Source organism: Rattus norvegicus, chromosome 8, assembly GCF_036323735.1.
Source record: "Rattus norvegicus strain BN/NHsdMcwi chromosome 8, GRCr8, whole genome shotgun sequence".
Taxonomy (NCBI): Eukaryota; Metazoa; Chordata; class Mammalia; order Rodentia; family Muridae; genus Rattus; species Rattus norvegicus.
In genome coordinates this window covers 105300651-105318018 of record NC_086026.1, presented here as the reverse complement: position 1 = coordinate 105318018, position 17368 = coordinate 105300651, and the positions used below count along the sequence as shown (strand labels likewise).

Below are 17368 nucleotides of genomic sequence, written 5' to 3'. Positions count from 1 at the left end.
TATTCGTCATTTTACTTTACCAGTAAGAATATAGACATCCAAAAGATTAAGTGAAATTACAATGAACATCAATAAACGAAGATTCTTAAAATAAAGGGCAAGAAACAATCTTGAGTTTTAACTGGGAGTGATCTGTGGCAAACCCACAGCCTTGCACAAGTTTAACATGTACTCTACCACTAAGCTCTACTTGAGGCCCTTGCTGAAGTCTGTGAGGCCAATGAAAGCAGATGTGGCTTAAAAACATATGCATCTATAGACTGTCTAAATGGATCATAATATTCTTCAGATTTACAAACCAAAACACCTAAATGTTTCAAATGAATGTCTATTGACTAAATCAAAATATTACACAAATAATGTGAAACTCAGAAATTACCAGTAAGTTTAATTAACAGAAAATTTGAAAATATTCTCAATACTGCAAATACTTCTGCATTTAAACTTTAGGCAGAAACAGAAAGCCTCCATCTACAATGACTACTGTCTCTCACTTATTTGTACTCACCTTGTATATACATCAAAGCATCATAAATTCTCACCACACTATCGATGACTAATTCCAGTTCATGTTTCTGAACAGATTCTAACAAACTCTTACAGCTTTTAAGCACTTTTGTATAAAAATCCAAAGACATCCAAGTTATTACTACTGGAGGTTTCTTCTTATATTTGTGTTGACAATCCTTGGCATTATGGCTGCAACGAGTACATTTTTAGAAAAGACATTAAGAATTCTATTATAGTCTAATATAATATTTTAATAAATCCAAAGGAAAATTAAGTGCAGAACTAACCTATAACCTTAAGCCAATTTAAAGTCAAAATACAAAACAACCTATGCTTAAGTGTACTGTCTTTATGTTGATTTAAGTCACTGATTTTTTTTCTATTGTAGTGTGCAAGTGTATATTTGGGGGTAGGAGGGGATATAGGGAGGGCAGACACACTGTGTCTAATTTGTAGCCTAGGCAGCTGATCTAGAGGCAATCCTCCTGTCTCAGCCTCTTAAATCACTCTTGTGATATGGGGAATTGATCTAGGATCCTTGAATGTTTAATTACCAGGGTTAAATAATGATAGAAAGCATGCCTGTGTAAATTACTAACTGATGTGGCAAACACTCTTCATAAAAGTCCTTGTTGATATATTCTATTAACAAGAAAAAGTATCACACAGTAATGGTATGTCAAGGACATGATAATTTTCATAGTTTAGTTTCATTTTCAGACTTTTTACTTTCAGTCCAGAAAAATTGTTAAGCAGTGAACTGCCTAGTGAAGTAGAACACACTATTTTAAAGCAGAATTTCTATGTGTTTTTAGCAGCATTAATTGGAGAAAATGTAATCACTGGGATTTTTATCTATGAATTTATCTCAAATTCTAAATTTAGTGGCAACTAAATTAATAAAATTTCCTAAAATCTCTTCTTTTATAACTCTGTACTGGTTAGTCAGAAAGTACAGAATCATCACAAGCTGTCATAAATTATGGCAAATTCTTCACTTGTTTCTTTTGATAGAAAATTTAGATTAAAGGTACTGAACAGAAAATCTATCTCTTCTGAATTCTAAATTTCTGCTCTATTTTAAAAAATATAGCCAAGGGCTGGAGAGATGGCTCAGTGGTTAAGAGCACTGACTGTTCTTCCAGTGGCTCTGAGTTCAAATCCCAGCAACCACATGGTAGCTCACAACCATCTGTAATGAGATCTGGTACCCTCTTCTGATGTGTCTGAAGACAGCTACAGTGTACATATATGTGAGAAATAAATCTTAAAAAAAATATATATAGCCAAAAGAACATGAGTTTCTGAATTGCACCTAAATATGTTTTGCTATCTTCATATCATGTGTCCTTAGGAAAAGTTATTTAGGCTTAAGAGAAAAAAAACCAATCTACGTTTCTGTACTTTAACATCTAATTGGCACACGAGGTATAATAGAATTTACCTCTAGAATTGACATAAAGACAGAAGCAACATGTCTTACCTACTTCATTACAAAGTTTGTTTCCTACGGCCACGGAAATCAAGTGAGTAATGGTAAATACAAATTCATTCGAAGAGATGGGCCAATGAGACAATTCGGTGGGTAAAATACTTGTCCTGAAAGCCTGAAAGACTTGACTTTCATCTTTGGAACCCATGTAAAAGCGGGAGAAAACTGACTACACAAAGTTTTCCTGAGCTCCACATGCATTCCATGGTGTGCCTGCACTAAAAGTATCTTTAATTCTTCTGTAGTAAGTGTTGTCTCTGAGGTTTACTGCCTCTGTCTGCTAACCCAGACCTAGTCCTGGAAGCTTGTAGCCTCCATACAATCTTATCAAGGTCTAGAATGTTTTCACCCTCTGAGATTTACTGCTGAATAAGCTCACCTTTTTCCTTTCTGAACTCTGGCTGGCTGATCCAACTCAGCTGTTCTGATTCAAACTCCTCTTCAAGCTCACTAATTCAATCTGGCTTCTCTCAGTTTCTTACTGAATTGCTCTGCTTAGCCTCATACTAACTTTGGCAATCTACTCTGATCTTCTGACGTCTTTTCATCCACTGGCTTGTTCTTCATCAGCTGTTCTGACTACCTTATTCTCTCTGCAATCTGCCTCCTAGCCCTCTCCCTCTCCCGCACTCTGCACTGCTTTCTTAAGTAGCCCCCCCCACGCCCCCACATCCTGGTGAGAGTTGGGCATTCCTATTCTGTCAAACCTTTCTCAGATTTGTCACTTTGCTGACACTCAATAAACATCACTTTCAAACATGGCTGCTTCTTTCTACAAACTAACTTCACCTTCTCTGTCTGGGATTAAAGCTGTGTGCTAAGGGCTGACTGTATCCCAGACAGAGGGATAAAGGTGTGTGCTAAGGGCTGACTGTATCCCACACAGAGGGATTAAAGCTGTGTGCTAAGGGCTGACTGTATCCCACACAGAAGGATTAAAGCTCTGTGCTAAGGGCTGACTGTATCCCAGACAGAAGGATTAAAGCTCTGTGCTAAGGGCTGACTGTATCCCACACAGAGGGATCAAAGCTGTGTGCTAAGGGCTGACTGTATCCCACACAGAGGGATTAAAGCTGTGTGCTAAGGGCTGACTGTATCCCACACAGAGGGATTAAAGCTGTGTGCTAAGGGCTGACTGTATCCCACACAGAGGGATTAAAGCTGTGTGCTAAGGGCTGATTGTATCCCACACAGAGGGATTAAAGCTCTGTGCTAAGGGCTGACTGTATCCCACACAGAGGGATTAAAGCTGTGTGCTAAGGGCTGACTGTATCCCACACAGAGGGATTAAAGCTGTGTGCTAAGGGCTGAGCCACACACCTAGAAACTGCATTTTCTCAGTGAATAATACAATTTTGGGTTCACAGTGTGATCAAATATCCTACAACATGCACCCTCAAACATCATACCCCCATAATAAAAAAAAATTAAATCTTTGAATTTTTTTTACCCATCCATGTCTTGATGAGAACAGTGAACAGTGCAGAGAGCAGTCAGCTGTAATACAATAGTGATTCCTTCTAATGCCTCAGCAACAGAATTCTTTAGAGTACCACATTCAAGGGAAATCTGAAGGGATTCAGCTTTCTGTTTCAGAACATTCCATAATATGCTCTTTTTGTCCATATCCACATGATTAATTCTATAAATAAGTATAATCACAGTAGAGGGTATTAATATATGATACAAATGTGTTTCAAACAAAATATGGAATGGGGGTACAGCTCAGGAATAATGTTTACTTAATATACATAGGCCCCAGGCTTAAAGTCCAGCACAAAATTTTAAGTAAATGCCTATATTTAAAACAAAAGAATCAGCAAGGCAGCTCAGCAGATAAAGGCACTTGCTACCAAGCCTGAGAACCTGAGTTTGATCCCTGGGGACCACATGATGAAAAGAAAGAACCCATTTCCACTGATTTCTACACATTTGTTGTGATACATACACACATGTAGACAATACGGAGAGACACACATACACACCAGTAACTGTAATAGTAAAATAAAAAATTTGCAATGTATTATCAACTTTTTATCTACATTAGGAGAGATTTAAAACAACGTTCATTTGGCTGAACTATGGCAATTCTTTGGCTCCATACAAAAAAAAGTATATTAAGATTTGAACTTATAATAGACACACAGGCTGACAATTTCCAAATATTAAAAACCAAATTAAGCAGGCAGGCAAAATCATTCAAAGTAACTACATCTAAGTCTACAGTGTCATACTAGAGTATATCATAATGACTGGCAAAATATTTTAAACATTCCTATCGCCCATTTTTAGAAAGATGTCCTTTGTGTTCTTAAATCAGAATAGTTAATGAAACTTTATTTTTTTAAGATAAAATTTTATGAACTGTCTACAAAAAAATCAGATGAGGTCATACTCTTCAGACTGTCTGGATGGCCTTTTGTAAGAGCTGAGAGAGGAGCTGAGTCTACGCCTCTTTGGTGACACACCATCATTACTACCACGGAGATTCTCCTGTTGAGCTTGACATTGAATTCTCTCAATAATTTCCGTACTTTCCATTTTCAAGGCTGCATAAAATGGTCCCAACAAATACTGAGAAGACAAAAGTAATTTCAAATACCACCTCTTAGGAGTTGTTTACATTATTTATAAACAGAAAATACATGAGTGTTACATGTTCCCAGGAAGCTAAACTACTTCCCAGTTTTTTAAGACAAACCAAATACCCACATCAATCAATATTATTTTATATTCTATTAAAGACGGTTCTATAGCTTTAAAAAGGTTAACAACAAATGCATATTATAAACCCTCCTCCCCTTTTCAAAATGTTATGCAGAAATCTTCATAAGGGAATCATTAGCTATTTCATGCTATAAATCCAACAAAATTTATAGACTAAATAAGCTAAAATGTTTAATGCTTAAAATATTGCATCAAGTTACTATACATCTGAGTATTTTATTGCCTGTCTTTCCCCACAGTCCAAACAGGAAAAATGATAGAAAATAAATATCACTAATTACATATTCTAAAGTGAAATTCACAGATAAAAATCTCAATGATTAAGTTTTCTCCAATTAAGATAACTAGTCTCCTTTCAATTAATGCTGCTATAAAAATGTATTTTATAAATTGTACTTTAAAACAATCTACTCTACTTCACTAGGCAGTTCACTACTTAATGAACAAATTTTTCTGGAAAAATTTTACTGGAAAGTAAAAAGTTTTGAAAATGAAACTAAACTATGAAAATTGTGCCCTTAACACGCCATTACTATATGTGGTGTTCTCTTGTTAACACATCCTATACATATACACACACTTAAATGAACAAAATAATGTGTAATCTTAATACTTACCCCCACATGTGTCTGAACTCCGAGGACATCTACAAGAGCTCTACAAATATCAGTCACATAAACCTTCCTGACCTGTAACGCCGACTCATACCCCGCTGGCACAAATGTGAGGAAATACTGCAGTAAATGGCACAGAGCTGCTTTCAGCAAATCAGACTTGAGCCGCATGAGCACGCGATCTTCAAACATGACTCGGAGTTTTTCCAGCAGCACATTTAAGTAAACAGGTTCAATATTTCTATAAGCCTCTGCCTCAAAGGGGAACAGTGTTTTTACCAGCTTTGACAATGGCTCTTCATACAATTTCAGTTGGTCAGCATCCATTCCTATAAGGTGTTGTAGCAACTCCAAAAATAGGCTGAAAAAGGTGCTGGCTGGCTGTGCTGGTAATCCTCCCAGCTCAAAGAGCTCAGTTAAAAGGCTAATTGCTAAAGATCTGATCTTGGGACTACCATGCTCTAGCAGAGCACAGCCAATCTGCCACAGTAACAATTCTTGTCGTCTAAAAAACACAGTTGGAACAATATGAATAAGAACCATTAATAAAGTGACTTCAATAAATTCTACATTTTGCATGTTCATGAACTGCAAAGGAGCTGGCTGTAAACATCCCATGTGTTCATCCAATCGGCTTAAAAATCGACTGACAACCACTGGCCATTCCATAACATCACCCACTGCATTTCTTTTGTGGAGGTAAATCAAGTCTTCAAAAAGATAAAGTAATTCTCTTGTGAGTACCCCAAAAATAGCAGGATTCTTGCTTTTAAAAAGAAATAATAATGAGCAGATAACTTCACATATTTTCTTGTGTAGCATGTGGCAGGATGGAGTTGCTGCAATCCGTAAAAGTCTTGTAATGATCCAATGACTGAATTCTTTGAAACAAACAGAAAACATATTAAATGAATAAGTATATGCGTGAATTTTCTAAATGTTTGGTGATTGATTTTTAAAGTACAAATTTCACTAAGAGAAGTCTACATTTCCTACATGACAGAAAGGCTGTACTTCAGAATATCAATTTTGGAGTTAAAAAATGGTTTTAGGGGCTGGGGATTTAGCTCAGTGATAGAGCGCTTACCTAGGAAGCGCAAGGCCCTGGGTTCAGTCCCCAGCTCCAAAAAAAAGAACCAAAAAAAAAAAAAAAATGGTTTTAGCTTACTATCTACTAGTTATGTCAACTTCACATCTCTGAAGCTGCATAATAATAGCTATGTTACTGGCTACTGTAATGATCAAGCGATGTAACATATGTGAGATCAGTATAGTTCCAAAAACATAATAAATATTCAACAAACAGTAGCTACTATTACCGCTTCAACAAAAATCATATTTTCCTTTTATGAAACAATATCCCATGTAGCCCAGGCTGGTCTTAAAATTGCTATGTGGCCAAGGATGACTTTAAACTCTCAATGATCCTTCTATTCTCACCTCTCAAGCGCTAGGGATTATTAGATGTGCAAGGCAGAACAGTCGGCTTCCTTCAAGGAAAAGTTAGTGAATGTTGAGCTGGAGGTATGGTTTAGTGTTAAGATCACTTTTGTACTACATGTAAGGTGCTAAATTCAGTCCCCTATCCATATGGACATGTCATTCATTCATTCACTCATTCATGCAAGACAGAGTCTCTCTACATATTTGTTTGAGACAAAGTCTCTCAATACAGCTTTCGCTATCCTGGAACTCATTATGTAGAGAGATCTACCTGCCTTTGCCTCCCAAGTGCTGGAATTAAAGGCGTGTGACACCATGCCCAGCTCACTTTAAATGTTACTAGCTTCAAATTAATTTCATAACCCACTGTGGGTTGTAGTCCATACTTTATAAAATATAACAAAAACTGAAAATGTAATTGTAGTATAATTTAAGAACTTATGACAGAAGAAAGACAGAACATCAATAATAAGAACATATAAATCAGCAGCAAAAAAGCTAGTCCTAGGTAGCCAGGAGGAATCGGAAAACTTTTTAAAAAAGAATTATTTATTTTATGTATATGAGTACATTATAGCTGTTTTCAGAGACACCAGAAGAGAGCATCAAATCACATTGGTTGTGAGCCACCATGTGGTGGCTATGATTTGAACTCAGGACCTCTGGAAAAGCAGCATCTCTCCAGCCTCCAGAACACTTTTTGAAGGCTACAGTATTAAAGCAGATACTATTAGCAAATTTTAAAATATTTCATTATATGGGAAAATGTTTGCTCTGCATCCCTTTATGAGAAAAATCAGAAAGCAGGGAGGGGCAGATTAATGGGGTAGTAACAATAAGGTAAAAGCCTAGAAAAAGGCTTTAACATACAGGAAACAAATTTTTATTAAAAGGCAATATAGTAAGTTTTGTTTGGTTTGGTTTTGGTTTTTAAAGAAAGTTTTTCCTCCGTGTAGCCCTGATCGACTTGAAACTTGCTCTGTAGACCAGGATGGCATCCAACTCAAAGATCTTCCTGCCTTCACCACTGTGCACTAGGATTAAGTGTGTGCACTACCGTGCTGCGTGAAAGTAGTTTCTGAATAGAATGTCTAAACAAACTTTGCAGTAATTAGAGACAATGTTCCAGTAACACTGTTAAAGAAAGAGAGCAGCTAAAGATGGCACGTCAGCCTATGCCTTTAACCCCAGCACCAGAAGGCAGGCAGGCAGATCTGAGTTCCAGGCCTTACCTGGATAAAATAACAGCACTTACCAATACAACTGTCTTTGGCCTCATTTTGGCCCTGGCTTCCATTCACATTTACAAACATAAGTGGAGAAGACTTCATGATGTGCTGGATAAAATCAAGTAACATCACAGAGGTCGGCTGAGTGTCAGTTTTCTTTACAAGTTCGAGAGCAACTAAGAGATAAAAGATTCTTTTAATTAAGTCATAACTAATTATAGAGCTCTTGTTAAGAAACTAGATTTTGGTAATCAAAACTTTGTCCAGCGGAGTACTCATGTTAAACTGATATATGGAGATGTCCTATGATCTTATCTAGCATTATTTTTGTATGTGTATGGTATATGTCTATGTACATGTCCGTGTGTGTGTGTGTGTGTGTGTGTGTGTGTGTGTGTGTGTGTACATGGATGCGAAAGTCAGAGGTCAATGTTGGGTGTCTACCTTACTTATTGAGACAAGATATCTCACTGAACCTAGACTTCACCAAGTTTAGCTAGATTGGCTGGACCAGGAAGCTCAACAGATTTACTGTGAGATTTGCAGCAATCACAGGATAAAATGAAACAATTCTGGAAAGATACCATGAAGGAATACCTGGATAAGGAATTGATTGAGGGAATAAGCAAGTGGTCAAAACAGAGGGAGAACCAGATGAAGCCCCAGCTTACAAGTGTTCACAGAACCAAATGAAGCCATGGCTTACAAATGTTCATAACCCTTTGCTATCTTTTTAGCAACCTATAACTTTGTAGACTTGAAAATAACAAAGTTTAAATGATTTTAGTAAATCTCAAAATATGTTGGTACCAAATTTCGGTTTTTGTATTTGCTGTGTTTTCATCACTGGTACAAGTCGTTGATAACGTCCGTATGATTGGACTCAGACACGTTTTACAGCTAACACATTAAAGAATTCTAGGAAGCCAGTAGAGAATCATGGTTATTAACAGGAACACACACTTGATTTTAAGATCTAAATTATAGTATGTCTTAAGTAATAAGCAATACTGAGTAACAACCTGCTCGAAATGACTATCTATAACAAAAACTAACTCTGACTAAAACTGCCTAGAGGAAAAATGATAGTACGATGTTACATGGAAAAGCACTGAAGTTCATGGAAGAAATAATTCCCTCTTACCAACATTTACATCTGTAAGTATTCGGTCAATGAATTGGCAGAGAATTTGTCTTGGTTTCTGCACAACAGTATTATATTCCTCTGGAGTAGCACTGAAATATAAAGTAAAGTGTGTTAAAAGAGACACAGTGGGAGCCTCTAGCAAGATGGCTTAGCAGGTAAAGGCACATGCTCCAAGTCTGACCTTAGTTCCACCCCCAGGACTGATGTAGTGGAAAGAGAGATCCCATGACCTCCACATGAACTGTGATGTGTGACCCTCCCTCTCGATAAATAAATTAGAATAAAAATGTTTTATTAGGAGGCATGGTGGCACATACCTATAGCTGGAAGCTGAGGTGGAAGGCTTGCAATTCTAGGCCAGCATAAGCTATTTAGAGAGTTTCTGTCTCTACAAACTAAACCAGCAAAAAGCGTTCCTCCTATCTTGGTGACTCCCCAACTTTAAAATTATTCTCATTACTACTTCATAATTATAATTTTGCTACTGTTATGAATCATAATGTATATATTTTTGAAGAAAGGGGTTCTTGAGTCACAGGTTGAAAAGCACTGGTTTAGCTGTGGCACGTTAGAATCTGTCCCTATCACACTGAATAATACTTTCTATGTTCATGCTACATTTGGAAGGGTTATGTCTACTTATCTGTTGGTGAACATTAGCTTCCGCCATTGAGCTATTGGGAATAACAATGCTATGATGAGCCAAAGTGTAAAAATATATGTTCAAATCCCGGTTTTAAATTCTTTTGAGTATATAGTAGAGTTGTGGGGTTAGAGTAACTATTTACCCCATCCTCCTTGGTGCGGCACCTTCATTCCACTTCACAATGACTATTATACTACTTTACACCTACACTAACAATGTACTACGGGTTCCAATTTCCCCATATCCTTGCCACTTGTTTTACATATACAATAGCTATTGTAATGGTCTGAAATGGAATCTCCTGGTTCTGTTTTTGAGGAGGGTTGAGACAAGATCTCATTATACAGCCCCTTCTAACACCTTGGTAGCCCAAACTGTCCTCAAACTCAGTGAGCCTCTTGCCTTGTCCTCCCAAGTCATCACGCCAACTTCCTTGTGGTTTGGATTTGTGTCTCACATTATTAATCATATCAAATACCCATCTTTTCCTTTGCTTATTAGCCATTTTATATTCTCTCTGGAGAAAAATCTGCCTAATTTCCTTATTTATTTTTCTCATCAAACTTTATTGTCGAGTTATAAAAGCTTTTAATATATAAACTGCTGTTAAACTCTTACATTTTTAATTATTTTTAAAAAGTCTGAATGTGCGTGAGGTATACATATAAGTTCGTGTGTACATGTTCGTATGAACACAGGTACTTGTGCCATGGTGCTTGAGTTAAGGTCAAGGAACAACCTCAGGTGTCGGTCCCTGCCTTCCAGAATTTCAGTGATGACAAAATGTGTATTATCACTTTCCCAAAATCTCCACTTTAACTCATATGCTTTTAGAAAAACTGAGATTACTAAATTCAAATTTTTAATTACTCTTGCCCCCACAAAGTCTTTTTTGCTACATTTGTGCAAAGTAAAAAGAAATTCAGACAGCACAAATGTGGTCTTTTCATTTATCCTCTAATTTAGGTTTTTGGGTTTTGGTATGGCCAGCGGGAAGAAATGAACACCGCTGCAGTGGGAAAATAAAAGGAAGCAGGCATCTCAGAAGACTTAAGGTCAGCACTGACTCTCCGTGCAAACTTTCCAGTTTGCAGGAGAACAGATGATTTTCGTTGAGAACTCAGCTGCAGCCCTGGTCTCCAGATCTAGGGAAACTTACAAAAGAAGAAGGGGCGTGGCAAGCACTAACTTTTCAGATTGGAACCGGGTTATTTAGTTCTGGCTGGCCTCGAGGTTCCCCTACCTCTGCTACCCAAATTCTGGTTTTAAAGGCGGCGTGCGACGTTACGTAAGGCCCAAAAGAGACATTTGCAAATGTATATCATCTCAAGTTTTAGTTTGGGTAATGCTGAGCACGTTACAGTCTGTGGACCTGTGACCAGTCCCTGGGATTTCCGACTAAAGTAACGGGCTGGCCAAAGCAAGGCCTCTCTTCGAGAAGAAACATCGACGCTTTCGGGCCGTGATTTTGAAACAAAACCTAAGCCAAGTAATTCAGCCAACAGCCACCAAGGCCCAGGACCCAGGGAAGGTTTTCGAGAAACAAATGAGTGTGGTGAAATGACCAGAAGAGACCCTTCTCGAGGTCAAGCAGAAAGAAGCTCGCGTGGGCAAGTCCCCGCGAGCGCAGCAGGCGCTGCCCGAGCATCCCCCGCACGTGGGTCGCGACCGCTCTCCGACCAACTGCCACTGTGAGAGAGCAGCGCCCACAGGCCGCGGCGCGGGCTGAGGAGACACGGTGTCTCGAGGCTGGCGACGACGCGTGGCCCTACCTGCCCAACTCCCGCAGGGCGGGAATCATGGACGCCAGCTCCAGCCCGTGGTCACCCATGGTGACACCGAGCGGCTCTCAAAACAGCCGCCGCCAGTGCCGGGCTTCTCTACAGTCGCGCCCGGAGGAGAAGGCGGAGCGTCGACGGAGGCACGCGAGGTCCAAAACTCCTCCCGGAAGCCGCTGTTAGTTGCTGTTGGGACCTGGGGGAAAATCTCGGAGGAGACAGGGGCGGAGCCAACAGCGGACGGTACCCGCCTACTTTTCCTCCTAAGCGAGTGCGTGAACCCTCCGCGGGTATCTTTGCTCAAACTTGGTTGCTCAGCGAATCAGTACGCCAGGATGTGGATTGGAGAGGGACCTGACGACTCAACAAAGTTAGATATTTCACTGTCAGAATGACGTATTTAACTAGGTAAGGCCATGCAGTAATGCTTACATTTGCTGTTTCGGACACAAGGGTACTGATACACCCTCCAAAAATAAAATTAAAAAATGGTGGAATGGCAACCAGATGCGCTCCTGACTGCGGGATTGGAACCTGCTGTACTTTTGAACACCCATCCCTTTTGGCCCTTTTCCTTCAGGTATGCTTGCAGAAATGACACAAGTCTTATACACACCAGCAACATAAATTCATTCTTTCCCCCTCTTCAATTTTTTTTTTAAATCTGTATAGCACGTAGAGCCTAATGGTATTGAGGGTGTGTTTTGAAAGGAAGGGCTTGCTTATTTTGCTCATTGCTGGCAACCTAAGAACTAAAACAGTCCCTGGTGCATAGTTTATGTTTAGTAAATATTTTTGAATGAATTGTTAAATGTTAGAAGAAAAGGGATTGGGAGTTATAAACCCTGAAAAAAAAAACTATTATTGCACTTGCTAGAAGGTATATAAACTCAGGAAAATACTTAATCCTTTTTCTATTTTTATTTATTCATCTCATCTCCTAAGAGTACACTAAAGGTTAAAAGGTGTCAGAGTCAGACAAGAAAATGTCATTTATTTTCCTTGCCCCATTCCCACTTCCCTCCTTTCTTTTTCTCTTCTCCCTCCCTTCGTTTTTAAGTCAGAATCTCCTATGGATCCCTGGCTGGTCCTGATGCAGGCTCCCATTCCTCATCCTCTGGAATGCTGGAATTACAGATGTGTACCCCTATTGAATGGCATGTGTATGTCTTTTAAAGTTTAACTTATAAGTCACTGTTGGCTAGTTTTATGTCAACGTGACACAAGCTGCAGTCTGTTAGGAAGAAGGAACAATAGAGAAAATGCCCCAACCAGATTGGCTTGTGGGTAAGCCTGTGGTACTGGGGGTAAGCCTGCATTACCTTGTCATGCTTTGGTCAGTGATGTGGGAAGCTCCAGCCCACTGTGGGCGATGCTGCCCTGGGCCTGGAGGCCCTGAAACCTTTTCAAACGCCATGAAGAGCAAGCTAGTAAGTAGCACTCCTCCATGGCCTCTGCGTTCGCCTGTAGGTTTCTGCCTTGGGTTCCTTCATGGCTTCCTTCCGTGATGCAGTGTGATGAGGAGCTTGTGAGCTGAAATAAACCCTTTCCTCCCCAGGTCACATTCCGTCATGGTGTCCTGTCATAGCAGTAGAAACCTAACATAGGACAGTCAACTCTGACAAGCAACGTATCAGCTAAAAAGCAAGAAAAGCTAGCGATGTTTAAATCATATTGAGAAAGATTACAACACTGACAGAGCCGAGGCGCCTCCCAGTGGAAGAGCACTAACCTAGCACATGGGGCTCCGGGCAGAGGACTTACAGTACTGTGCAAACTACATTTAAAAAAATAAAGCTGGGGTTGGGGATTTACCTCAGTGGTAGAGCACTTGCCTAGCAAGCGCAAGGCCCTGGGTTCGGTCCCCAGCTCCGAAAAATAAATAAATAAATAAATAAATAAATAAATAAATAAATAAATAAAGAAAGAAAGAAAGAAAGAAAGAAAGCCAGGCACAGTTGCACGTGCCAATCCCCTTACTTTGGGTATAGAGGCAGAAGGATCAAGAGTTCAAGGCCATCCTTATCTCTACAATGAACTTGAGGGTAGCCTGGGATGCAGGGGAACCCTGTCTCAAAAAACAAAACAAAACAAAAACAACAGAAAACAACCCAGTGTGCAATTCATTGAGTAGTGCTGCAATTCTAAAGTGCAGGACCCCAAACAACAAAGCTCTGGCAATCTAACCCAAAAAGTAATTTTTCAAACAATTATTTATTTTTCACTTAAATTCCAATATCAGACCCCTCTCCTCCCAGTGCCATTGGTGGGCCACCGTGGGCAGTCTGCATATGTCCTGTGAATACGATCCAACACAATCGTGAATGACAACATGATGACCCAGTGTCACAAGGACACACTTCAGTAAGTTGTGGGGAGGCACTGATCTCCACAGAGTGGCAACAAGCTAGCTTTGACAACATGACTATAATTCTAGGACCTTAGAGGAGGAGGCAGCATGATAAATAAGCATGATGTCTTTGGCTGCATGGTGAGGCACAGTCAAACAACAGCAAGAGCTAGTCAAAGCTACACTTGAATTTGGAGGAAGATGCGAATCAGAAGGAAAGGAAGTTGACAGCCACATTGTCAGCTTTAGTGATATGTCAATAAATGAGCAGTGTCAATCTTCTCTCCAAGGACTCCTGTCTTTCTCTGCCAAACTCTGTGAGAGAATTTCTTCATAAGGCTGATCCTATTTTTCATTTCCCATTCAGTCCTAACCCAGTGTTTATTTTACTCTGCCCCTCTGCCCCGCCTTAATTTTCCCCCAGAATTACCAATGGCTTCTCTTTTTTCTGCTGTTACTTTTGCTTATTAAGATTGGGTCCCCCATAGTCCAGGCTGGCCTTGAGCTCACTGTATAGCTGAGGCTGATCACCTTCTGTGTGCTGGGATTGCAGGCATATGCCTCGATATTTAGTTTATGTAGTACTGAAGCTCAGACTTATGGTGTAGTTTGAATAAGAATGACCACCAGAGGCTCATCTATTTGAATGCTTGATGCTCCCAGTTGGTGGAACTGTTTGGGAAGGATTGTTGGAGGAGTGTCCACTGGGGGCAGGTGGACTTTTAGGTTTTAAAAGCCCACTATTCCCAATTAGTTCTTTCTCCCTCTTCCTTCCCCACCCTCCCCCCACCTCCTGTCCCATTCTCTCTTCTTTCTCCCCATGCTTGTGGATCAAGATGTAAGCACTCAGTAAGCTCCAGCACCATGCCTGCGGGCCTGCCTGCCTGCTGCCATGGTCTCTGCCATAGTAATCACAGATCCTAACCCTCTGAAACTATAAACACAATAAACTGTTAATCTCTAGGTTGCCTTGGTCATAGTGTCTCTTTTCCAGCAATAGAATGGCAACTAAGACTCAGGTCCTTGTTTATGCTTGACAGACACCTTGACAGACCTTCCAGATGATCTTGGAAGCAGACCCACAGACTGGGCCACCCACCCCCAACCCCCTGTAATCTTTCTCGCCTTTCAAAGCTGCTATAAGGAACTGAGAGGCTCACCCAGGAGTCTCACAAGCCTGCATGCTTCTCTCCTTACAGCACCCATAGAAAGCAATGTCCTCATCTCATCACCTCACTGCTCCCCAGGGGTCAAGACGGCTTGACTAATGTCACACATTAACCAGCCCATTGCCCTATCCAGTGTCTCCTTGACTCCTGTCATCCATGTCCCATAGCACAGGTCATCTATTAACTAAGCCTGCTTCCTCTAAGGGAGGTCACACCCTCCCTTAGAAATCTTAAGAATGGACACTGGCTTGGCTTTGTATGGTGGGGACTGAAGTCTCTTCCCTCAGATCCCAGATCTATTGCTTGTGTAGTTAATAACTGTCTTAATAAAGCTTCCACTTAAAGACATTCACCTGAGTGCCTTTCTTCCAGGTCCTCTCATGGCTTTCAGATGGCTAAATCCAAAGGACGGGTCAGCCTGTTTCTCTTACACATCTTGCCCATCTAGATCACCGCCTTCCTGGAATGCGTTCTTTGGCTTATTGGCCCATGTTTTAGCAGTGTTTCCTTTGTCATCTTCCTTAGGCTCCTCCTTGGGGTTTCTCCCTCTCTTTTCCTCCCTCCCCCTCCCTAACCCCAAGGCATCAGGGGTCTTCATTGCCCCCTTTTATTCTTGGGTAACCCTATTCCTTCTGAAACCTCAGATAACTCTTTCAGGTAAGCACTCCGGAGCTCACTCGCTACCCGTTCCCTGCAAGCTCTCCAGGTTTTATTCGTCTGTCTTATCTCCTTCCTGGATTTTTTTCTACCTTGAATGATATTTTTGTTTTGCTTCTTTTTAAAACAAGAAAGCAAAACAAAACAAGCCTGTAGGGAGGGGAGATGAGCCAGACTAGATCTGATGTGCTTAGACTAGCCTTGAGCTCCCCCTCAGTCACCTCCCAAAGACTGGGCTACAGATCTGTACTAACACCAACAGAACAGAGGTAGGTCAAAATCCAGAATCGCCTTATGTCTACCACCCAACAGTTCTTTCGTGTGGTCAAATCTCTGTCCCCACTGTTCCCAGTTGGGCATCTGACCAGGGACCTTGTGCACGTGTTCTACTGAACTGCACCCCAGCCTTATGATCACCCTCCCTATGCCCTCTTTCCCCAGTTGGATAATTTTAAATGAAATCCCAGACGTGATATCAATTTATCTTCGATTGCTTCGGTTTTGTATTTCTAGAATTCTATTTCTGAACTATCAGACCCACGGATTTCCTGTCGGATCTCATCACACATTTCTGCTCTCAGCTGATCATCACGCCTTGACTAAACTACTTCACAAGCGTTCTAGGGTGTGTTGGTACAGGTCTGCAATCCCAGTCTTTGGAGGCGGAGGCTGGAGGAGCAGGAGTTCTAGGCGAGTCTGTGTACGTGGGACCCTGCCTAGCTTGGGGATCCCAGCTTTTTTTTTTTTTTTTTTTTTAGGTTAGTAGTATTGTTGAAAAAATTTAAATATATGTCTTAATTTTTTACTTGCAATGGCTCTACTACCCGTCCCCTTAATGTGGGGATTACAGTTGTATGTCGCTATGTCCGGGAAGTATTTGTCTTTATGTACGGTTTTTATTAATTATGTATATTCAGTGCTACATCCTACTATACATAATATAAATTGTAAAATATAAATCTTAAGTGATAAAAGCGATGTAAACCATTTTAGAAATTACCTTCTATACTTAAATGTACACTGCCTTAGTAGACAAACTCATTCAGTAATTTGTGTCCTTTTCTTTTTGTGGTGCTGAGGACAGAACCTAGGGCCTCATGCATGCTTGTCTCATCCTGTGGGGAGATGAAGTTTGGAGAGAAAGTGTGGGTGAAGTTGTGAAGCGTTAAAGCAGAGAGTTCGGTGTGGGTGTATCCAAGTCCCTGCTAACCGCTAAGCTTTGTGACCTAGGGGAGTGAACAAAAGGTACCAACCAACCTGAAGGTTTTCATTAGTCTTTGTATAGAATTGTCCCCATTAGAGATACGGTACTATCAAAATGACCGCTAGGTGGCACCACAACCCCATTGAGACTTTTGTGACTTGATGTCTAGAGGCTGCAGAAACTGCCAGCTCAAGTCCTGTCACAACACATTGTTAACAAAACTTGTTTTTCTTCATTTCCTGTCTTCTGTCAGGATTTTGTTGTATAATGCACAGTATAAAGGGAATATACTTTAGTAAATCCTAAATGAGATGGGTGTAAACAGTTTCAAAAGCTTCTGTACCCCGTCTATGAGTTAATTCTGCTATTGGTGTATTTTTACTTTTTGTGATGCTGGCTACA

The 17368-nt window shown here is 40.3% G+C and overlaps 2 protein-coding genes across 5 annotated transcripts in view; one reads left to right on the top strand and one right to left on the bottom strand.

The window, feature by feature from the left end:
• Window positions 1-11720, bottom strand: part of Atr (ATR serine/threonine kinase) — a 97444-nt gene extending 85724 nt beyond the window's left edge. The window contains exons 1-7 of one of the 4 annotated variants that reach the window (XM_063266146.1): window positions 11581-11720; window positions 9160-9251; window positions 8042-8191; window positions 5347-6224; window positions 4398-4576; window positions 3453-3644; window positions 509-699 (exon numbers count right to left, since the gene is read on the bottom strand). In XM_063266146.1, the coding sequence (XP_063122216.1) occupies window positions 509-699; window positions 3453-3644; window positions 4398-4576; window positions 5347-6224; window positions 8042-8191; window positions 9160-9251; window positions 11581-11639 (1741 nt within the window). In that variant the 5' untranslated portion in view covers window positions 11640-11720. Of the gene's footprint in view, window positions 1-508; window positions 700-3452; window positions 3645-4397; window positions 4577-5346; window positions 6225-8041; window positions 8192-9159; window positions 9252-9479; window positions 10943-11051; window positions 11192-11580 lie in introns of those variants that run through there. The other 3 variants (NM_001427167.1, XM_006243600.5, XM_039082561.2) reach the window with 3 other exon arrangements.
• Window positions 11721-11766: 46 nt separating this feature from the next.
• The window catches only part of Pls1 (plastin 1), a 109941-nt gene continuing 104339 nt past the window's right edge, over window positions 11767-17368 (top strand). Inside the window, exon 1 of the mRNA XM_039081542.2 lies at window positions 11767-11994. The gene's annotated coding sequence lies outside the window, so the exon portion shown is untranslated. The remainder of the gene's footprint in view (window positions 11995-17368) is intronic.